The sequence below is a fragment of the Borostomias antarcticus genome, assembly GCF_949987555.1.
Source record: "Borostomias antarcticus genome assembly, chromosome: 6".
NCBI lineage: Eukaryota > Metazoa > Chordata > Actinopteri > Stomiiformes > Stomiidae > Borostomias > Borostomias antarcticus.
The window spans coordinates 10,687,264-10,711,361 of NC_140239.1; the positions used below are offsets into that span (position 1 = coordinate 10,687,264).

The 24,098-nt window shown below is 46.1% G+C and overlaps 1 protein-coding gene across 1 annotated transcript in view; it reads right to left on the reverse strand.

Annotated features, from left to right (window-relative positions):
• Positions 1 to 24,098, reverse strand: part of ksr2 (kinase suppressor of ras 2) — a gene marked incomplete at both ends in the record, with an annotated part of 132,504 nt that overhangs the window by 73,523 nt on the left and 34,883 nt on the right. The window contains 2 exons of the mRNA XM_084439544.1: positions 8,741 to 9,240; positions 19,129 to 19,166. Of these exons, the coding sequence (XP_084295670.1) occupies positions 8,741 to 9,240; positions 19,129 to 19,166 (538 nt within the window). The remainder of the gene's footprint in view (positions 1 to 8,740; positions 9,241 to 19,128; positions 19,167 to 24,098) is intronic.

Genomic DNA, 24,098 nt, shown 5'->3' on the forward strand with positions numbered 1-24,098 from the left:
ATCAAACAGGCCGGTTCTCTGAGGGAACCTCCACGGTCCCATCAAACAGGCCGGTTCTCTTCACCGCTGCAGATGGGTGTTGATGCGACAGAAAGTGTGTGTGTGTGTGTGTGTGTGTATTAGACAGATAGAGAGAGGTAGCGAGAGAGAGAGACCCAAAGAGTGTGTTTGTGTGTGTGTGTGTGTGTGTCTGTGTGTGTGTGTGTGTGTGTGTGTGTGTGTGTGTGTGTGTGTGTGTGTGGGTGCGTGCGCGTGCATGTGTGTATGCGTGTGTGTGTCAGTATGTGTGTGTGCGCGCATGCTTATATTTTTAAGTGTGTGTTTGGGGGGAGTCCATTTTTGCAATTCTCATTAGATCCCGACAGCAATCAATAAATAGCAGTACGTGCTCTGACACTAAAATGAAATAAATCCGTAATCTGTGGAAGTCACATGACTGTAATAAGTGCATCCAATCATCTTGAGTTGGCAACTTGAAATGATTGGATGGCTCACCTGCCTGTCAACCTATCTGCCTGTCTAGCGAGGGTCATTTGTTTCCCCCCAGTTTGGAGGAGGGGCTTTGGAGGGAGGCCTGAAGGGCGGGGATTTTGTCGGTTGCATTTTTCAAAAACGTACAGGAAATCAGAAACTGCATACTGCACCTTTAATACTCCCGTAGCCGCGTAATGAAAGCATACTGCAAACCCTCAGGAACAACCAGTACTGCTGGACGTAGGAGGGGCTGTTTGGATCACAGTCATGTCGAGGAGGCCCTTCTGGAGGGGCTTGGGGGAGGGGAGCTCGACCGGGGGGGAGGTGTGTGTGTGTGTGTGTGTGTGTGTGTGCGTGGCATGCACACGCTTGGTATTTCTGAGCATGTAGTGGTAAACACTTTGTAGAAGAAGCCGATAGCCTATACACACACACACACACACACACACGCGTGCCGCCGACTTAACACGTCAGTTATGCGGTGGCACTGGGGCCTGAGAGGGCCGGGCGCTCCTAAACACTCATATAAATTCATAATCATGCCTCTAATTTCCGGTCCTGTGGAGACCGGTACGCATGCTCATTATGGGATGGAGAGACACTGGAGGAGTATCGGACCGTGTGTGTGTGTGTGTGTCTGTGTGTGTGTGTGTGTGTGTGGGAGGAGGAGGGGGCGGGGGGCTGACTCCCCCCTCTCTCACACACACAGATACACACCGGTCGAGCGTCGCGCCAGCTCGGCGAAATTACAACAATTGTATTTATACTTCTAGCTTTGAGAGATTTTATAATACATACACAGCAAAAACAGTGACGGAATCCTTATAATCGAGGCTTTACGGGTGGAGCACAGTCAAAAAATAGGTGATTTTTAAAAGTAGCTTAATTACACAAAAAGTAAGCTTGCATAACCTTGCATATTTATGTCAGACGGCTGGCAACATACAGCTCACTTTCTATTGACATTCTAATAGATGCTGATTGACCTGGATTGATAGGGCGCTTTCTCTGAGGACATCTATTCACATTCTAAACAGGTGACGGGGTGCAAGATGGCCATGGGTGAATCATCGATCTGTAAACAAAAGCCCTATTCGCTATCTAACAATTTATAGATTATATTGCATTATAGAACTATTCTATTCTATAACTTTACATGCCCAGGTAGTCAGTGAGAATAGGGCCAAAGCCTGTAGAGGTATTCTTGGTTTCACATTTAAGTTGTAGGCATACGCTCACATGGTTATTGGTCATTTTCCCTGAGGAGAGAGGCACTTGTATGACTATAGAGTGACTGCAGCTCAACCAAAATTAGCCTGCACATTGCACTAAAAAATATAAAGGCAATTCACAAGTCATTCACAACAGTTTTTGAGCACTTCAATTGAGTTTTTCTCCCGATTGCACTGTGCAACATATTTTAGGGGTTATTTTGCAATATTGGATATACTCATTATTCACAATGGTGTCACTTTGTTTCTCGGTTTTCACCTTTATGCCATTCTCCCGTCAAGTTTGCACAGATGGGCAACAGCGGTTATATTTTTGAATTTTGAGATAAATAAAACATTTTATTTCTGTCTTCTGCATGGCTGAGTGTATCTGAGTCACAGGCAGACAGGTGAGGCTGTTGCTCTCCCTTGTCAGGTAATGAATATTCTGATTGGCTGCTAATTAGTCTGCAAAATATACTGTGACTTAACTCTTTTTTGGCTATTTAGATCTAAAATGTTCTAAATAGTTTTGACATCATTACACAACCAAGACTTTGATGCGCAACTTTCATATTGACAAAACAACTCATCACCATCGGTAAGGGTGTTTTTACAATATGTGAGGGCAGAAAAAATAGTCTTTATAACTTTTTTTGTTTGCAAAAATAGGACCCCCTCGAAAATGAGATGATACATCTCAAGGGGCTATCCTCAATAAATAAATTCAAATTCAATTCAAATCTATTAAATACAATTTGAATATGGTACTGACCAAACAATTGATGGTATAGCTGTTACTGTCCTTCAAATAAAAATAAAAATAACTTTGGAGTAAGTGTGCGTTAAGTTGATGACATTTAGATAAGTATCAGACAACACCAAAATCACAAAGCTGAAAAAAACTCAGCACGGGCCTGAAGGGGTTAATAGCTGGGAGCCAGCGCCATGATTAACATGGATGTCTTTCCCCAACACACACACACAGAGAGACAGCAACGGCACCGGCCTGCACACACACTATACGTCACACCACTCTATGGAAAAGAGCAGTGCATCATGGTCCTTATCTTCCTAGTCAGGCCTGCCAGGTACTACCGTCTTATTCATTACATTTTATATCCAAACGAGCCGTTACATTTTTCTTAAACTTTTCACACCACGTAAACCATACATACTTAACCCTAAAAAGAAGAGTTTGTGTATCTTTCTAGAGGGTGATGACGTTACAACACTCAACATAGCAGGGATAACAGGCTGTTACATCTAACACAGCTGACAGGCTGCTACTGACAGGCTGCTACTGACAGGCTGCTACTGACAGGTGGCTACTGACAGGCTGCTACTGACAGACTGCTACTGACAGACTGCTACTGACAGACTGCTACTGACAGACTGCTACTGTCAAGTATGCTAAGAGGAAGCAGACACAGTATCTCTGAAATCCAGTAGTTCAGCTTTATTTATTTTTCTAACAGTGTTTGGGTTTCTCTCTTTCTAGATGACAGGCAAACAGGGGTCAGTAATAACGGGGACATCTGCTGCCTGGCCAGGGGGAGTTAAGCTGCAGGGGCTGGACACCGACACTGACCACGTAATACTTAACATGGTTAACATTGTGAAAATGTTTTTATCCTTGATCTACAGTATGTAAATATCTCCCAAAAATGTTCCCTAATATTTTTTTCCCCCAGAAAAAGTGAACCTACATTTTGAAGAGATGACCTCTCCTCAAGTTGTCCAGCTGTCCTGTAAAGTCCAGGAAAGAGAGACTGAGCGATCCTCTCTCTCCTCACCCCCGACTGCTACTCATTCATTTTGCCTTCAGCACTAGATTATCCTCTTAGTCACATGTTTAGAAAGGAGATGCACTTGTGTAAGTTCTTGCAAGTAGTGGTACAATGACTACCTACGTTAAATACAATTACTGTACGTCGCTTTGAATAAAAGTGTCCGCTAATAAATGACTGTAATGTATTGATTCATCAGCCAACGTCCAGTTCAATAAGAAATTGTGGAGAAGCAAGCGGACGGCGCTCCAAGTCATCGCACTTCCACCGACACTCTGACACCAAGGCAGGTGAAACACAACACACATTCACCCGCTTCTGGAAATGTTCCAGTCACGCGTCGAGGACGAGAGGAACTCCAAACTTGTGGTGGCCTTTTCAACGCGGCTGTTGTAGCTCATTAGCATAGTGAACGAGGTTCATTAATTAGCGCTGCAGTGCCGGGGGAGACACTTTACTCTGAAAAGGGCAGAGAGGAGAGAGAGATGCAGCACTGCTACACAAGCAGGAATTAATGGCCGACACCCTCCTCCTTGGTTGGAGGCTGAGGTTTTTGAGTGGCGCTGGGTACCTGAGAGCCGCCCGTCCAAGGGCAGTGATTTGCATGCCGAACGGGGGCAGGCCGGAAGCAGTGGGCCGAGGTGTGGAGGACGGAGGGGCCTAGAACCCAGGCCAGTGTGGCGATGAGGTGTTTGTAGAACGGAGGGGCCTAGAACCCAGGCCAGTGTGGCGATGAGGTGTTTGTAGAACGGAGGGGCCTAGAACCCAGGCCAGTGTGGTGATGAGGTGTTTGTAGAACGGAGGGGCCTAGAACCCAGGCCAGTGTGGCGATGAGGTGTTTGTAGAACGGAGGGGCCTAGAACCCAGGCCAGTGTGGCGATGAGGTGTTTGTTGAACGGAGGGGCCTAGAACCCAGGCAAGTGTGGCGATGAGGAGTTTGTAGAACGGAGGGGCCTAGAACCCAGGCCAGTGTGGCGATGAGGTGTTCGTAGAACGGAGGGGCCTAGAACCCAGGCCAGTGTGGTGATGAGGTGTTTGTAGAACGGAGGGACCTAGAACCCAGGCCAGCGTGGTGATGAGGTGTTTGTAGAACGGAGGGGCCTAGAACCCAGGCCAGCGTGGTGATGAGGTGTGATGAATGAAGGGGCCTAGAACCCAGGCCAGTGGGGTGCCGAGCTCCGATCACAGAGCGTTTGCGTTTGACATTGATTGATTACTCAGAATTCTTTTTTTAAAAGCAAATGCCAGTTTAATGAATGATTCAATTGCATGTTTGTGTGTGTGGGGGTGGTTGGATGTGGGTGCGTGTGTGTGTGTGTGTGTGTGTGTGTGTGTGTGTGTCTCTGTGTGTGTGATTTAAAGAGAGAGAGAAGGAGAGAGAATAAGGAGTACAAAATTAAGTGGGAGTAAAACAGTTACATTCTTCAGTCTTTCTCCTTTCCAGGGAATGGAAATACAATATGTAAATGTAGTCAGATGGTGTCTAGCAAGTCAATAACCAACCTCCCATGACACCAATTATCAAACCATCCAAACAGCCAATTACTTTGCTTAACTCTGGTCATTTTATTCTTCCTCAAGAAATAAGTGTCTGTTTTTTTTTTTTCTCCAACCGTGTCAATCTCATCAGCCCTCCGCTGCTCAGAGAATAACTTCTCAACTAATTAGAACCTTACATCTAATTTCTGCCAATCTTCGAAATCTCTGGCAAGCCTGTCTCCTCCTACCCCTTCGTTCTTCAAACGAATCAAATTAATGGGAGTTGAGGAGATGATCAGTTAGTACTTTCATTCTTTAAAAAACTGTACAAAAATCGACACATTTTTAAAAGCAGTGAGCGTCTCCAGTCTCATGGACGAGAATAACCCTGATTAGAAGGTCCAAGTGAAGCTGGTGTGACTTTAGAGACAGACAGACAGACAGACAGACAGACAGACAGACAGACAGACAGACAGACAGACAGACAGAAGACAGCAGACAGACAGACAGACAGACAGACAGACAGACAGACAGACAGGCAGGCAGGCAGACAGGCAGACAGACAGACAGACAGGCAGGCAGACAGACAGACAGCAGACAGGCAGGCAGGCAGACAGACAGACAGCAGACAGACAGCAGACAGACAGACAGACAGACAGACAGCAGACAGACAGACAGACAGACAGCAGACAGACAGACAGACAGACAGACAGACAGACAGACAGACAGACAGGCAGACAGGCAGACAGACAGACAGGCAGACAGGCAGACAGACAGACAGACAGCAGACAGGCAGGCAGACAGAAAGCAGACAGACAGCAGACAGACAGACAGACAGACAGACAGACAGACAGACAGACAGACAGACAGACAGACAGACAGACAGGCAGCAGACAGACAGACAGACAGACAGACAGACAGACAGACAGACAGACAGACAGACAAACGTCTATAAGTGAAATGTCAGTCAATCGGTCTGTCTACCAGCCAGTCAGCCTGTCAGTCTGTCTGTCAAAACTCCCAGACTAAAACCTCCCAAACTCCCCAGCCATGAGGCCACAGCCCCCCCCTCGCCCAGCCAGAGGCGCATGGCCAGCTGAATGCTGGGTACCAGCACAGACCTGCACGGTGCTGATGGGACCCATGTCAGTTCTGTCTGTGCCACTTGCAGGACGGAGCTGATGTTGCCCAGTTTCCTTCAAGGACAGCCAGGAATACTAAGAGCTGTCTTGATATGAAAAATAGCTGATGAGAAGTGTTTCTAGTTAGTTAGTTAGTAAGTAGGTAAGTAAGTAAGTAAGCAAGTACGTAAGTAAATAAGTAAGTATGTAAGTAAGTAAGTAAGTAAGTAAATCAGTAAGTATGTATGTAAGTAAGTAAGTAAATAAGTAAGTAGTTAAGTAAGTAAGTAAAACTTTATTTGTATAACACCTTTCATACAGGAAATGCAGCTAAAGCAAGTGCTTTACCATACAGTAGGGAAGCTACATGCACAGAGTGCTTCACATAAAATAAACCTATGACACCAGAAGAACCAACTCTCTGAACAATGAATGAACAGTGGAGAAAGGTGTCTGCAAAATGACTTCTACATTTCTTTGGTGAAAACCTGCAGTATTCAGGTATTCTAGATTCCACAGGAAACTGATGAATAGTAAAACAGCACATTCTCCTCAAATAGGGGAATAATATCACCAGGTCCATGTACCTGAATCACCACGGGGTGAGATCACAACGCACTCCTAATCTCCCCCAGCGTTTCTCCATTTCCTGATGTTTCCAAACCCGTCACTACACGACGAAACAGCTGTCAGGTTCTGCTTGTCATCGCATGTCTCTCTTCAAAAAGGCTCGCGTTCATAAACTGTACTTCCCCCTCCACACAGCACAGCACTGTCTTCACTGTGTCTCTGGGGCAGCGTGAGGAAATTAACAGCTCTAAGAAATACCGCAGGTATTAACCATTTCTTAACCAATCACATATACGGCACGGAAACTGGAATGCTGGTAAGTACTGAGGTGAATGTATACCATTAGACCATACTCAACATTCCTGATCCACCAACGGTCTTTTTTCTTTGACTATTCTGTGACAGGAGGAGGTCTTGGGGTTCAGGGGGACGCGGTGTGGATATCTGGAGAGGCAGGCTGGAAGCTCATTAAAGGGAATGTGTCTGGAGGTCAGAGGTTAAATCCATGGTTAATCACTCCAGTCCACACAGACGGGTGATTAGGAGAGACAGAGAGAAGGTGAAAGAGGGAAGGTGGAGAAATGAACCAGTAATCATTAAATCAGCTCTAGTTTCATGATACCAGCCTTTTGAGACCTCCGCCTCCGAAAGTCTGGAGACGTCTCCGTTGAAAATCTCTGCTAGAACGTCGCCGAAAACCGACGCTACCAATCAGAACTACTGCCTACAGTACATCTCCAATAGGCTGAAAGACCCCATATCTGTACCTGATTGCTCTTGCCTGACACAGTGAAACCCATGGGGCTGCTCCCCGAAAATGCAAACTCCGCCCACCTGACACCTCGGACAGACTCCGCCCACCTGACACCTCAGACAGACTCCGCCCACCTGACACCTCGGACTCCGCCCACCTGACACCTCAGACAGACTCCGCCCACCTGACACCTCAGACAGACTCCGCCCACCTGACACCTCGGACAGACACCGCCCACCTGACACCTCGGACCGACTCCGCCCACCTGACACCTCAGGCAGACTCCGCCCACCTGACGCCTCACAGACTCAAGAGAAAGTCAGCAGCGCAGGTGGGACTTGAACCAACAACCTTTATGCTTGCTACAGTAGCAACACTGCTAAAGCATTCCGCACATTTGGCCTTTTGAACTCTAGCGGTGCTCTGTGTGTGTCATGGGGGCTGGAAGTCTACCCCCCATCCAGACGCGGTCCTGACGGTCCTCCATTACAGCGGTTCCTGTGGTCTATCAGCGCTCAGGGACCGGTAAGATAACCTCTAATGGCGTTTGACTTTATCCCCCACTGCACTGATCCACCCCTGGCAGGAGAGACATGTACTGTACACACACACACACACACACACATACACACAAAAACACACTCACACACACTACACAGAAATGAATACACACACACACCAAACACGACCCAGATGGCCCATCGTAAAAGGGAAAAATGACTCCCTGATATTAACTTACCAAGTGGGCAACGATGAGGCTCTCTGTCCTAATGGCATTATCAGAAGGAGCACTCCTCTCCTGTCCTCTGCTCTGATCTTATCAGCATCGCGGCAGGGCTGGCAGCGCGCCCCCCTGACGTACTCGTCACATCAATTAAGCTGATTGATTTTCAGACAATAGATTAGGTACCGAAGTTCTACGCGAGATACGGTGCCGGGAAGTTAGGACTGCGGGATGAGGCGGACTTTGATAACTCTCTAACTCTATCCTCCTCCTCTTCCTCCTCTTCCTCCTGAGTCACTGTTGGGGCTGTGGAGCTCCTGAACGAGTGCTTCCGGAAGTGGCCATCGATTAGAGAGAGCGGATCGAGGCTGTCTGACATTTTAAGAAACGCTCTGCGCTCTAGCGGTCTTCAGGTCTCTGTTTACCCAACAACAACAACAACAACAACAACAACAACAGCCTCACACTGGCTGTTGAAAAAACCAAACCCAGCCTCTCTGATCGCGTTTCAGATGAATGGGTACACAAAAACCAGACAAAACTGTACACAGCAACAAACTTGTCAACAGCGCTCTAAAATGGCCGCCGCCTTCTATAAGCCCCCCCCCACTACTCACTTGGGCGCGTGCGTGTCGTCGAGGCGGTTTCCCAGCTGGAACTCGTGCGACTTGCTGCGCTGCAGAGCGGTGAAGCCGGGCAGCAGGTGGATGAGCTTGCGGCTGGGGGGCGGCGGCGTGCCGGGGGCCTTCACCTTGTTCCGCCGGCGCACGGGCGGCGTGCCAGGCTGCGTCATGACGGCGCTCACCACCAGCGGGGTCCGCGGGGGGGGCGTGTGGGCGGAGTGGCGCTGCCGAGGCGAGGGGGGCAGGGAGCGGTGGCCGGGGTCCAGGGAGGAGGAGGGGAGGAGGAGGAGCCCTAGGGCGTGGCCGTCCGCCGCCAGCCGCTCGGAGTAGGAGGGGGAGGGGCCTAGTGCGGCGTGCAGACTGTGGCACGCCTGCTGGTGGTACTTGGACTGGACCTTGGGGCTCTGGGACAGCTGGAACCGGACCCACTGGCTGGGCTCGGGTTGGCCGACCGGCGTGGAGGCGGGCCACTGGATGGCCCAGTCCTGATTGGCCTGGCTGCCCGCTGCATGGGAGACAGTGATGTTACTGACCACCGCTGCCAAGCCACTATGGCACAGTCACCTACCCATGTTACACACTATGACACAGTCACCTACCCATGTTACACACTATGACACAGTCACCTACCCATGTTACACACTATGGCACAGTCACCTACCCATGTTACACACTATGGCACAGTCACCTACCCATGTTACACACTATGACACATGTCACCTACCCATGTTACACACTATGACACAGTCACCTACCCATGTTACACACTATGACACAGTCACCTACCCATGTTACACACTATGACACAGTCACCTACCCATGTTACACACTATGGCACAGTAACCTACCCATGTTACACACTATGACACATGTCACCTACCCATGTTACACACTATGACACAGTCACCTACCCATGTTACACACTATGACACAGTCACCAACCCATGTTACACACTATGACACAGTCACCTACCCATGTTACACACTATGACAGTCACCAACCCATGTTACACACTATGGCACAGTCACCTACCCATGTTACACACTATGACACATGTCACCTACCCATGTTACACACTATGACACAGTCACCTACCCATGTTACACACTATGACACAGTCACCTACCCATGTTACACACTATGACACAGTCACCTACCCATGTTACACACTATGACACAGTCACCTACCAATGTTACACACTATGACACAGTCACCTACCCATGTTACACACTATGACACAGTCACTTACCCATGTTACACACTATGGCACAGTCACCTACCCATGTTACACACTATGACACATGTCACCTACCCATGTTACACACTATGACACAGTCACCTGCTGATGATACATGGCTCGGGAATGTTGTCAGTATCAGCTATGAACAAGAGCATGCAGACATCTAGAGAAGCTGAACAGAGTCTCTCACAACTGGGACTTGCGTATGAGCCTACAATGCACTCTTAAAGGTGTGTTATGTTCATATCACACACAAAAACACAAGAACATATGAATTCTAAGTAAAAACATTGCACTTAGCACATTAACAGTGATACATAAACAATAAAATACATATAGCGACATCAACTGATTCATGCGACATTGGTGACTTAGCGTGGATGGAGGAGAGCAGAGAGGAGCAGAGAGGAGAGGAGCAGAAAGGAGGAGAGAGGGACAGGAGGAGAGGACAGGAGAGAAGAGCAGAGATAAGGAGAGAGGATGGAGAGGAGAGAGTTCCTCTCCACATGTAGGTTAAGTATACTGTATAAGTAGGAAATAACGGGAGATTTGTTTGCTGCTGAAAAGCTCAGTCAAAGTTTGCTGTTTTAAATTAGTTTTACAGCCTCTATTTGCGATCGTTTTTCGTATATTGGTGATTTTATCTTCTTATTTTAATTCAGCAAGTATTTTAATGATCGGACGGCAGATTCTTGATTTTGACACTCGCATTCCCGGCTGGGAATGCTAGCAAGCCAACGGGACCGTCTGCTATCTTTGCTTCGTGTGCTTACCGGAGGCTATTCCATCGCAATAGGCCCAGTCAGTTGCCAGTTAGTCTTGTTCGCATTCCCTGCTGGACCCGTGTGTATTGCTATTGCTAACAAATTGACTCTCTGTCGTGGACTCCTGTATGGAGTCCTGTGAAGTCCCGCACTGTGCCATGTACAGTACTTGGCTATTATCGCCATCTTCACCACAGGCTACTTTATCATCCATACTGTACAAGCTGTCTAATCTCACCACCGCAGCCTCCTTTGTGAGGCCCCGTGTGTAAGTTTCGCCCTGTGTTAGAGCTAGCCCATCCTGTTACAGTTCAGCCTGCCTGCTACTTTTTGTTACCCCTCTACTGGCAGTCGCTCGCTTAGTTACCGCATCACGCTGCCCCAGATTGCTCTGGATGTATCCAGCACAACCAGAAAACTGTGGAGCTGGAGGGTATAATCCCCACCCTCCTAAACATCAGACTGAACAAGTCTTGGACACACTGGTGCCTGACCGGGACGGCAGTTGCCCGCCTCTCAATGACCCACCGATGGAGGCAGAGTTGAAGCCCCTAGGTGGGGTTATGGGCCTTGGGAAGGTCAGCTGGTCTGAGCTTGGAGCACGGCCTAAGCGGTCATGCTCCACGCCTAAGCCCCTGAATCCCTGGATTGTCGTCCAGCACAATAACAGGAAGCGAGGGAGGAACTCTTCCCATGTCATCCCTTCACCCCCTATGCCTGTTCTCCTGGAGAATATCTATGCAGGCCTGAGGAATGAGGATCTCCACCTGGGCTCTCCTGGGTGCAAGAGGACTGGAAGCGTGAGCTGCCCCATCCCACCATCGTCTTCGGACCCTGCTGAGCCCCTACCAGCGCCCCCCAGCCGCCCTCTTCGGCGTCCAAGCTCCATTCTCTTCACTCCTCATCCTTCACGGTCCCCCACTGCCACGCTGCCCTCCGAGCACCCCCCCCCCCCACCCCTGGCTTGGCCAGTCAGCCTGGTCCTGGTCCTGGTCCTCCACCTGGCCACCATTGGAGAAGCGATCCTCCACCAGAGGATCAGCGTCAGGTGCCCTCTCACCAGCAGCGGTCTCCAGTGCCCCGCGTGCACGTCAAGCCCCCTGCATCTGTGCTTATAGTAGGCTATTCTATGGTGCGCCATGTTGTAGTTCTGAAGGCGCAGACCTACTGCTTCCCAGGGGCCAAGGTCTCAGACATCAAGTCTGTCATTACATCTCTCATTAATGATCCTCCCCTGGTCTCATCTGTCGTCATCCACGTTGGATCAAATGACAGGCTCCAACAGTCTGGGCGGCTGAAGGAAGAATTCAAGACCCTGATTGCCACTGTTTTGCTGACGGGCAAGACCTGCATCCTCTCCGGTGCCTTCTCCTCCCCCCAATATGGCGACGCCAAATACAGCAGTATCCGCCAGCTCCACGTCTGGCTGAAAGGCTACTGCTTCCAGCGGAGCTTTTATCGACCTCCTGCTACTTCGGATCGGGCTTTATCAGGGCTTTCTGATGACTATTTACCTCTCCATGTGACAGCTAGTCCTCAGCGCATACCCACTAGAGTCACGGTTAGATTCCCTGTCCGCCTCTCAAACTGGGCTGACATATCTATTAGACCTTGGCCTCCGGTGAATCGCACTGCGAGACACCTATGCCCCTTGACCCAGGCCCCTGTCATTCCAGGCTCTGTCCCATCTGATTTAGAAGTCGCCCCGGTTTGTCTAAACAATCCAACTGCCTTTAAGGAAAGGAGATGGCTTGGGCTGATTCATCTAAACATAAGAAGTCTCCTTCAGCAACATAAATGAGATCATCTGAAAATGTTAGTCTCTCAGGCTGACCCTGATGTCCTGGTATTGTCTGAGTCCTGGATAAAACAATCTGATAGTGACTCCTCTGTAGCTCTGCAGCAATTTAATTTATGTAGAATCGATAGAGTTGGCAGGGGTGGTAGGGTTGCTATTTACAGATGTGGGAACATAAGAATGTAACTTGACCCGCGGTATTCTAACAGGCGCTTTACGTCATTCCGCACCACCGCTCGCCTGCCCATAGGGGCGCAGTAATACCACTCATTGACCCATTGCTGGCTCGCACATTAGATTAGCCTACCGTTCTCAAACTCCTTGTTGTCTGTCTGGTTGTAATTTAATTATTACGAACAAAGCCTATCTATTTATAGTTTCTATCTCTGTAACTGTCGCCGGGTCTATATCTGTTAACTGTCGGGACAAGTAGAAGTTTAATACATTAGGCTGAGTGTTCTCATATGGAACATGGCATCAGGACGAGTAAGATGGCTAACGGAGATGACCAGAGATGTGTTTGAAATGGTTCACTCACTCCCTCCCTATTACCATGGATGTATTGAGTGCGACTCATAGTGAACTACATGGGGAATGATTTAACAGTTTTGGGACACATGGAATGTAACTGCGTAAGATATTCATGACTCAAACAAGCAGACGGGCCGATCACTGATGGCAGCAGGTTGAAATATCAGGTAGTAGCCTAGGCTATTCAGGTTCCATGTTTAGTTGAATGATAAATCCCATATAAATGGTTGGAATTCTAATGATGTGCAAGTGTGATTTTGTCAACTTAATGCTGTCTGCTAATAGCAGGCTGTGAAGCTGCACGATGAGACCGTGATAGCACGTTAGCTCACGACAGCAGCTTCCATAATATTAACGGTAGCTGTCGGTGGCTAAAAAGCAGATAGATAACTTTACAACGTTGATTCCTGTAGCTATTTTGATGCTATAAGTTCAACTTCTGTTTCTCGGGCAGGAACGGAGACGAACTCGCATTAGCAGCAAAGCAGCTAGAGGAATGATCGCGCGGTCTCTTTAGCCCTGAGACCATCAGGCAGGCAGCAGGAGGTCGTTGAAGGCTTTATATATTATTATGATATTATGTCTAATAATACATTCGTTGAAAGTAGGCTACACAGGCTGATCTACTATACGGAATTGGACCGAGGAGTGTTCTCATATGGAACTATGCTGCACACGCCCGCCCGCGACAAGAGCTGAATTGTAGTCAGCTTGCCCCGCTGCGCGCAGGACGCGTGCGTCCCCCGCTCCGAGCAGAACGCAGGCGGAATGTCGCTCCCCGTCTGAAACGGCCTTGACTCCTGGAATCCCAAGGTCTTTCATATTGAAATTATCTTGATGGCCTGGGAAGAGACGTGTTAAGGGAGTGCATCAGTCGTGAGCCTTGACAGTAGGCTACCAGCCTGCGCTGCGCTCAGAACAAAGTTGGATGAATGGATGGACTTTTTGGAATCCTGCAAAAATGTTTATTGCGCTCTAAAATCATGAAAGCATAAATGTAAAAATGCAGCAACAGAAGTAGTCTAGATGAGATGGTGGTTTAAATGAATGGCAACACATAAATTCAATGGCCGGTCATGGCAAAGCACCCGCTAACGCAGGCTACCCCCCTCCCACGATCCAGGGCTAGGAAACCGGTTCCTCCAGTTTATTTGAATATAAAAGAATTTGGGGGGGTGGGGGGTTACAATAGTCTAGTCCAGGTTCGCTGGAGGACCTGTATTTTCAGTGTTTGCTGGTAGCGGACTGCATCGATCAATGCAATGACTCTTCAGTTTTACCCTTTTCATCAATAAAACATCATTTTTACAACCATGTCTCATTGATTGGGAAGGCATTTAGAGCTGCCGGTCTATTAGCCTACATTCGGACTCAGAGGATGACATAACTGTTTATTGAGAAACAATTGGCTATATAAAGAAATACCACAATGCATGTAGTCTAGATATATTACATTATGGTTATACACTTTATGGTAGACTGCCCGCTCGCTAAGCAGGCTACATTGTGGCTGTTTTGTTCATCGCCTATAGGCTACACATTAGAAAAATGTTTTTTTTTATATAGACCTAGAAGGAATCATTTCCTATTTTAATACAATTCAAATTCTGCTTAGAGGGAATTATTTTCAACGGACATTATGACCTGAGCATAATTAATAATTATCTAAGTTAATATAGGCCTATGAGAACGCAACGCTTTTTACGATAGGCTAGGCCTATACGTCTTGTGATTGTACTGTAGCCTAGGCTACAACTTAAGGCTTGCCCTATTGAATTCATTTTATAGGCTACTCATTATTATCGAATTATCTAGTTGATATATGAATAAAACAATAAGCCGTTTTAATGGCTATGGGCTACTAGTTGTAGCTATATGATGCGCTCTGCTCTTACGCACGGTTGAGGCGGCAGCTCAAATACACAGCCAACTGGAGATGTCGCGTCTGGGGAGGCTCTGCGTCTCTCCACCAGTCCCCAGCGAGTCCAAGCTATTCCCAATGAATAATACTTAGGCCTATTTATAATAGCCTACATAGCGCAAAACTGTTCATATAATAGGCTGTAGCCAGCGCGAAACTGCGCATTCCCTATAGCCGTTCATTGAACAGCTGGCGGCCGGTAGGCTATAAATAAATAAAAACATACACGATATTTTGTTATTTGAATGATCTTGAATATATATATTCAAGATCATTCAAATAACAACATATTGTGTATGTTTTTTTCATTTATAATTTAACAATAGGGGGTGCAACAGAACACAATTTTAGGGAAAGTCATTGACAGGCGGACTTCAATGTTTTATTAAAATATAGTTATGTGCAAATGAAAACCCACAATCGTCCTATGGACCTTACCCCGATTTTGGAAATCAGATAAAGGCGTTCACAAGACCATTTCAATAATCGCATTATTACAATTATCGGTTGATGTCTCACTGTCAAACCTGCCGCTATGCACAAGATAGTTAATGTCCGGATATGATTGGCAATGAGTGATCTTTACTCATGGCGACTATTTCAATTTTGTATGGATCCACAAGTCGATCAAGCTTATTTTTTCTTTGTATCGTGCTGAAGCCATATAGCCTACTGCGCTCAGACTTGGCTACATTATGCCCTGTCTTCAAATTTACTTCCGGGGTTTACGAGTAGCCTAACAGTTGAATGCGTTCCAGAAACAAAACGCAAAACCCTCACGTTCACCACATCTTTACTAACAAATATATTTACAATACTGTTATTTTGCGCATTTGACCAAACAGCCACCACGTCTTGACCCGACGTCAGTTGCCGAGATAGATAGGCTACTGTAGGCCTAGATATATTATAGGTGTTCGTAATAATTAAATTACATCGAGGTGGATAAAACATGTGTTTGAGAACAAGGTAATAATAACAATTAAACGTTATTTGTATAGCCCCTTTCATACAGATACCTTCAGCTCAAAGTGCTTTACAACAGAGCATTTAAATTAAAGAATGTGAAATTTAATGATGCTTCATTCGTAGACTATAGGAGAAAAACAGAGCCCAGCCTGCTAAATCTACTCAAAGACGCCACCTGGTGGTAGTGCATCACTAAAACGAAATAACACCCGTCTGAAATCCCACGAGATTTCCAACGGGATTTCCCTGCCAAATACCGCGACGTGAAATGCTGCAGCAAGTTACATTCTTATGTTCCCACATCTGTATGTAAAATCTTGCCCGTCTGTCTCTGTCATAAATGCCATTACTATTCCAAAGTGTTTTGAACTGCTTTGGAACTGTATTGAAGGTTGAACTGGGGCCTGGTAGCTCATTGTTTGTGTTTAGTGTCTACAGGCCTCCCAAGGCTGAGGTCAGAATCGCTGATATACTCTTCTTGTATTCAAATTCAGAGATGATACTGATGGGTGATTTTAATCTGGACTGGCAGAGTGTTGCTTCTGGTTATCTGAAGGAAGTGAGTGGTAATCTGGGCCTTTCTCAGTTGGTCACTGAGACTATTAGGCAGAATCCTAAAAATGATGCTAAATCTACTCTTATTGATTTAATCTTCTCTTACAGATGTGGCAGAATTTCTGCTTGTGGTGTTTTTGATTTGGGTATACGTGACCATTGTCCTACAGCTTGCTTTAGAACTAAGTTGGTGAAAACATGACCACTTATTGTTATGAGGAGAAATCTTAAATCCTTCAATGCTCAAGCCTTTTTGGATGACATTATTGACTGTAATAGTTTATGCTCAATTGAGACTGATGACGTGCAAGTCGCCCTTGAAACATTCGATTGAAACATTCAATCACTTTGTAGATAAACATGCGCCTTCTGAACAGACTAGGATTAAAGATAGAATTGCACCATGGTTTTCTAGTGATAGTGATCTGTCTACCTTGTTTAATGATAGGAATCGTGCCTGGTCCTGGGATACCCAAGACTGGCTTTCTTTTAGACAACAGTTGTAAGGAAAGCTAAATCTGATAACTTTTAGGATTTAGTCTCTAACTCCTATTCAAACCCTGCAATGTTCAGGGGTGCTGTGGAATTTGATACAGTTGATCACTACCTGCTTTTAAATAGACTAGTATTGGTTTGGATATAGGTGCTTGTGATTGGTTTCAGGACTATCTGTCGTCAAGGTGTCAGTGTGTGAAATTGGGTAACATTCGATCTGATTTCTTGTCTCTAGCTAAAAGTGTGCCCCAAGGCTCAGTGTTGGGTCCTGTCCTTTTCACCATCTATATTAATGATATTGTCTCTGCACTAACTGGCTGTCACGCTCATCTATATGCTGATGATACAGTTGTCTGTTGAATTGTGGATACTGTTCAGGAAGCCATTGCAACCTGCAGCTTTCTTTTAATGTGCTGCAAGAAGCTCTCACCAATCTGAAACTAGTCCTTAATCCTAGCAAATCTAAGTTTATGTTGTTTTCTAGAGGCAGGATTACTGATTATGACAGGCTACATTTATTATTATTTAACGGCTAATGGCTCGCATATTGAGAGAGTCACTGAGTACAAATATCTTGGTTTGTGGCTAGATGATGACTCTCAAGTTTCATGTAGACAGTCTAGCCTGTAAGATGCCACAGAAAATCGGCTTCCTGTACAGAAACCGTTCTAGCTTTCCTATGTTCAGCAGGAAGAGAATTTTACAAGCTGTCTTTTTATTAGTATTAGACTATGGTGACACAATCTATAGACATGCTTCTGTGACTACTCTAATAGATCAATTAAAATAAGTGTATTTTCTGACATTGTCATAGAAAATCTACACTGTGAATCCTGTCCTCTGTTTATTGCCCTGACCCCACTATCACCAGGCCTTTCTGCTTCATGGCAGGAGAGGTCACCAGTGCCCTCCTCCCAGCTATCTTTGATCTCTGTAAATGTTCACTTCAGCTGTTGACCCCCTGACCTAGCCTGCTCACTGATAATTGGCTAGTGAAGTATTTGCATATGCAGGTATGGTCACACCCACAGTGTTTATAATGCTCTATTTTGATGATAATCAGGGCTCTTGGTGAATTCTCCTTTCTCTCTGAGCCCGACTTTGCAAACTCGTAAACTATTTGGAATAAAAGTAACCAGCTTGGACTTGCAAAGATGAATCTTGGCATTCTCAACCACTCTTTTCTAAATTATTATATTACATCTATAACACTACCCTGAAACCCCTAGACGTCTACCATTCTGCCCTAAGATTTATTACGGGTGAAAGTTATGACACCCACCACTGTGTTCTTTATGATGAAGGTAGACTGGTCTCCTCTCTCTTTAAGTCGTAACTATCACTGGCATTCGTTTATTTTCAAAGCCATTATTGGTAAACTTCCACCATACATCTCGTCTCTGTTGGATTGGAGCCTCGGTACCTACCAGACCCGATCAAACGATCGGCTTGTTTTTAGGGTTCCTTGAGTGCATTCTCAACTTGGTAGAGCTGCTTTTTTCCATGATGGTCCTTATACCTGGAATACTTTACAACAGACTCTAAAGCTTGAGGTACTTCTTTCAATCACATAATTTAAATCCATGGCTCTTGACATTTGTACTTCGACCTGTAACTGTTTATTATTATTATTATTATTATTATTAATATTATTATATTATTATCATTGTTATGATCATTATTATTATCATTATTATTATTGTGTATTGTATTTGTTCTGTTGTTATTTGTGTATTTGTGTGAACTTGTCAATACTGTGAATGAGGGAAACCTCAGTGCTTTACGAGTATAAATAAAGGTTTGAAATAAAATGAAATGAGAGAAGCAAAGAGAAGGAGAGAGGAGCAGAGAGGAGAGGAGAGAAGGAGAGAGGAGGGGGAGGAACATAGAGGAGAGGAATTAACCTGGGTTAGTTGAGGCACAGATGCAGAGACCACAGCTAGATGCAGAGACCGAGTGTTTTCCAGCCAGACTAAGAGCCGAGATGAAAAGCATGTGTTGACACTTGAGACACGACAGAGCATGTTGTGAGGTTTGTGAGAGGAGGTGGTGAAAACCTAAATGATGTGATGGTGGTTGTTTTCTAGAGCTCAGGTAACAATACTTCACCTCCATTACTGTGCAGTTTGTCCTCCTCAAGTTGTTCTTTGGAGAGAAAAGGAAGGAAGGAGGAATAGATTTATTGATCTGGTTAAAACATTAGTGAACCACCCTGTTCTAACAGATACTGTGTAATACTCCATTAGCTGCGTTCCAGGGTATTTAATCAGCATGAAAACGTCAGTATTCTGAGAGTACTACCAACGATACCACACCAGATCATGTCTTCATACTGTACGTTCTTTTTGTTTCACAGAGGAAGAGGCTCTGAAGTGCTACAGTAGTATATTAGTGTTACTATAGGTGCTTAGTATACAGTAGGTGCCTAGTATAGGTGATTATGATTAGCTACTATAGGTGCTTAGTATGGGTGCTAGTATAGGTGCATAGTATAGGTGCTACTGTAGTATAGGTGCTAACAGTGCTAGTATAGGTGCTAGTATACAGTAGGTCTCTCTACCCCTCTTTCCAGCATCTCTCTACTTCTCTCTCCAGCATCTCTCTCTACTCCTCTCTCCAGCATCTCTCTACTCCTCTCTCTACTCCTCTCTCCAGCATCTCTCTACTCCTCTCTCTACTCCTCTCTCCAGCATCTCTCTACTCCTCTCTCCAGAATCTCTACTCCTCTCTCCAGCATCTCTCTACTCCTCTCTCCAGAATCTCTCTACTCTCTCCAGCATCTGTGGACTGTCCCTCATCCCTACCCCCCCCCACCCTCCCCTCTATGGAGGGCTTTCTGGAATCCATGTTGATGATGCTTAAACAAGTCCTCTCTTCGTTAAACGCAACGACAAACAAGGCTCACAGAGATTCACAATGTTTGGCTTCAGCTCAGTTGAAATGTCAGGCACCATCAGAGAGCCAAGCCCCCTCTCCCGAGGATGAGACGGGAGTCAGCATCTGATGTGATTTAAATCAAAGCCTGGTCCAGTTTTAATAATCCAACATTGTGAGAGCAGCTGTCTTTAGGGGATTCAAATGGTATCATTGCTTTATAATTTAATGTCACGAAATCTCTTTCAAAATGGTCTCCCCTTCCGTAGTGGTGTGGTCGGGATCAAACTCCCTCCGGTGGGAAATATGCCTAAACGGGAAGAACGGACTGAAAACACAGACATACTTCGGCAAAGACTCCAATGGCACTTGTATCTTAGCAACTGCTAGAAGCAGACGTTGACTTGTTTCTTCATGTGATCTCACCTCGTTAATGAAAATAACTCTGAAGCTTTTCACCATTAAAAAAGAAAAGAAAAAAGAAGGTTTGAAATATCCCTTTTTCAAGAGTTCATTGGCACCGTTGCCTTATTAGTGACTGAATTATATTATGCTGTTTAGAGCCACTATGGTTCCACAATGACTCACTATGGCTCTTCATAACTCACGATACCTCTTCATAACTCACTATGGCTCTGTTAATAACTCACTATGGCTCTTCCTAAGGGTGTGTGTCCACCAGAGAGCTGTATGTAGCTGAACAGCACAAAGCTTACAGCTGCGTAGAGCGCACTAACCTCTTTTAGAGCTGGCTAGGCTACCTATGTTTTACACCTGCAGTACGTTAGCAACAAGTGTCATGTTTTTGCAGACTGCAGATTTACTAACCAACTAACAGTAAGAGAGCTAGCTAATGTTAGCTATGACACTCACTGTTGAATGCTGAGCTATAGTCAATGAAAAGCATTCTAACATATGTCCTTGCCCTCTGATAGGCCTTTTCCACCAAGAGGGAACCGGTTCGGTGCCGGTTCGTGAACCTAATTTTGAATGGTTCCGAGCATTTCGACCAAAAAGAAATGAGTTCAGGAAACCGAAAGCTGGTTCCGAACCGGCACCACAAAAAAGTAGGTTTTTCAGTGCGAACCGTGACGACATCATGGCCGTGGGCTGACGTACAACGGTTCGGCTCAAAACTGGTCGAAACGCGGGCCCGTTCTCTGGACAGAACCAAGGTTCCAGGAATTTTTAAACGAACCGGTTCACGAACCAGAGTTCCTTTGGTGGAAAAGGGCTATAAGTGTGTGAGGGCTGTGTGGATGGCAGTATTGACTGCATCTTCAGTGGACCGGTTCTGACGATATACAAACTGTAGTGGGTCCAGGGTGTCAGGGATGGTTTCCTTGATGTGAGCCATGACTATCCTTTCAAAACACTTCATCACAATCGGTGTAAGTGCCACCGGGCGGTAGTCATTTAAGCAGGTCACTGCACTCTGCTTTGGGAGGGGTACGATGACGGTGGACTTGAAGCAGGTGGGCACCGTAGCTTGTGCCAGAGACAGATCGAAGATGTCTGCAAGCACGTCAGCCAACTCTGATGCGCAGGCCCTCAGTGCGCGCCCGGGGATATTGTCTAGGCCAGCTGCCTTCCGTGGGTTAATCCTCCTCAAGAGTCTTACGTACCTCTCCTGGTGTGAGGGTGAGCGGTGTGTTCAGTGTGCTCTCTGAGGACAGAACCTCTCTCCGACGGTTGTGTGTTAAGGGCCTCGAAGCGAGCGTAGAACACATTCAGCTCATCTGGTAGTGTAGCTTGGCTGGTGGTGGCCACACTGCTCCTCTGTTTATAGTCTGTGATGTGTTGTAGGCCTTGCCACATGCTCCGGGAGTCTGCGTTGGTATAGAATCCCTCCAGCTTCAGTCTGTACTGCCTCTTAGCCACTGCAAAGGTCTTATCTGGCCTTTTTGTAGTCCTCAGGGGTCCCAGAGGCAAATGCAGTGGAGCGAGCTCGTAGCATGGACTGTACTTCACAGTTTATCCAGGGTTTTTGATTGGGGTAACTGTTGCAGTTTTGTGGGAACAATATTCTCGATGCGAGTGCTGATCAACGTTACAGTTCTCCCTCAAGGCAGCAGTTTTGAACATGCCCCATTCTGTAGTCCCAAAGCAGTCCTGAAGCACTAGATCAGTGTCGTCGTTCCACACTTTGACAGTTTTACTTACGGGTGGAGCACTAGTTACAGAGATGTTGCCTACATGGTAGGCCATTATGTGTTAGCTATTCCTGTAGTCTCTAATGTGATATTTAAGTGAATCATATAACAAAGCATAGTAAGCACTAAGCAGAACAGGCTCATCGAGAATGCCGCTACTGACTACTATGGCCCTTCATAACTCACTATGGCCCTTCATAACTCACTATGGCTCTTCATAACTCACTATGGCTCTTCATAACTCACTATGGCCCTTCATAACTCACTATGGCTCTTCATAACTCACTATGGCTCTTCATAACTCACTATGGCCCTTCATAGCTCACTATGGCTCTTCATAACTCACTATGGCTCTTCATAACTCACTATGGCCCTTCATAACTCACTATGGCTCTTCATAACCAGGCCCCCAGGATTCTAAATCTAAAGTGAAGCCCTATTGAACCACGCCATCTTTGAAAAAAACGCGTCACTGATACCTTTGATATGCGCAGTCAAAGGTATCAATGACACGTTCTTGTAGTCCACGAACAGATTGCTCTCCCCGCTCTGAGTTAGCGATGAAAAGAGGCTTGATGATTAATCTACTCTCGGCAAATATATCCGTTAGAAAACTTATTTTTTTATCCAGGCATCTTAGTTTTAACGGTATAATTGTGACTGAACATGTTTTGTTTGCTAGTAGGTGGTATTCATTCTGTTTCGAGCTCGGCGGGTTAGCCGCGAACTTCATGCCGCAATGAGAGATCCTGTCTCTGGGTGGACAGCTGTTCAACTCGCCTGGGACCAGGTCCCCTGGAGCTATTTCGCCTGGCTGGCCATCACGTTGTTGTGAACAGAATGAATACCACCTACTAGCAAACAAAATATGTTCAATCACAATTATACTGATAAAACTAAGATGCCTGGATAAAAAAATATGTTTTCCAACTGATATATTTGATGAAAGTAGATTAATAAGCAAGCCGCTTTTCATCGCTAACTTAGAGCGGGGAGAGCCATGAACGCAATCTGTTCGTGGACTACAAGAACGCGTTATTGATACCTTTGAGTGCGCATGTCAAAGGTATCAGTGACGCGTTTTTTTCAAAGATGGCGCGGTTCAATAGGGATTCACTCTTTTGAGCGGTCAGTGAATGGAGTGACCCTATCCAGTTCTATTAATACATCCATGTTCATAACTCACTATGGGTCTTCATAACTCACTATGGCTCTTCATAACTCAATATGGCTCTTCATAACTCAATATGGCTCTTCATAACTCACTATGGCTCTTCATAACTCACTATGGCCCTTCATAACTCACTATGGCTCTTCATAACTCACTATGGCTCTTCATAACTCACTATGGCCCTTCATAACTCAATATGGCCCTTCATAACTCACTATGGCTCTTGATAACTCAATATGGCTCTTCATAACTCACTATGGCCCTTCATAACTCACTATCGCTCTTCATAACTCACTGTTCTGTATCTGGGGCAGAGTGATGTGCTTCTTCACAGTCCTACAATACCATCTCTCGAGTAACACAACCACTGCCCTCGGCTTCGCCTTGTAGCCAAGAGAAGCACTTGAATCCCATATCTTTCCACAGGAGGAGTTCACATTAGTGTTAACGCTAGCACCCCACCCAAAAACAATGCAAGACACCGGGTGGGGGGAGGGGGGGATTAAAGAAAGGCAGCTGACAGCAGCATAATTAGATTAATTGCAGCTAGCGCAATGCTGTTGTGTGGTAAATGGCAAAGAAATGCCAGAGGGACGCTAGCTGGCAGGGAGTAGAGGTTTCTGTGAGATGTGCCATATGCTTCGTTCAGCAGCGGCGGCCACATTTAATCCAAGCCTTTGAATAGGATCATGGTGGACCTTGTCTCGCCGTGCAAAGCACTCGGGGATCACAGCCAGTATGTCAGAGACTACCAAGGAGGGTCTCGGTAGTCGACTGACCGTGGAGTAACTCTCCGTGTGTAGGAGAGCGGGCGGGCTAGTTTAGAAGGATACTGAAGTAAAGGAGCTCCTATCTGAAAGCAGAGAGGTGTGAAGGGCG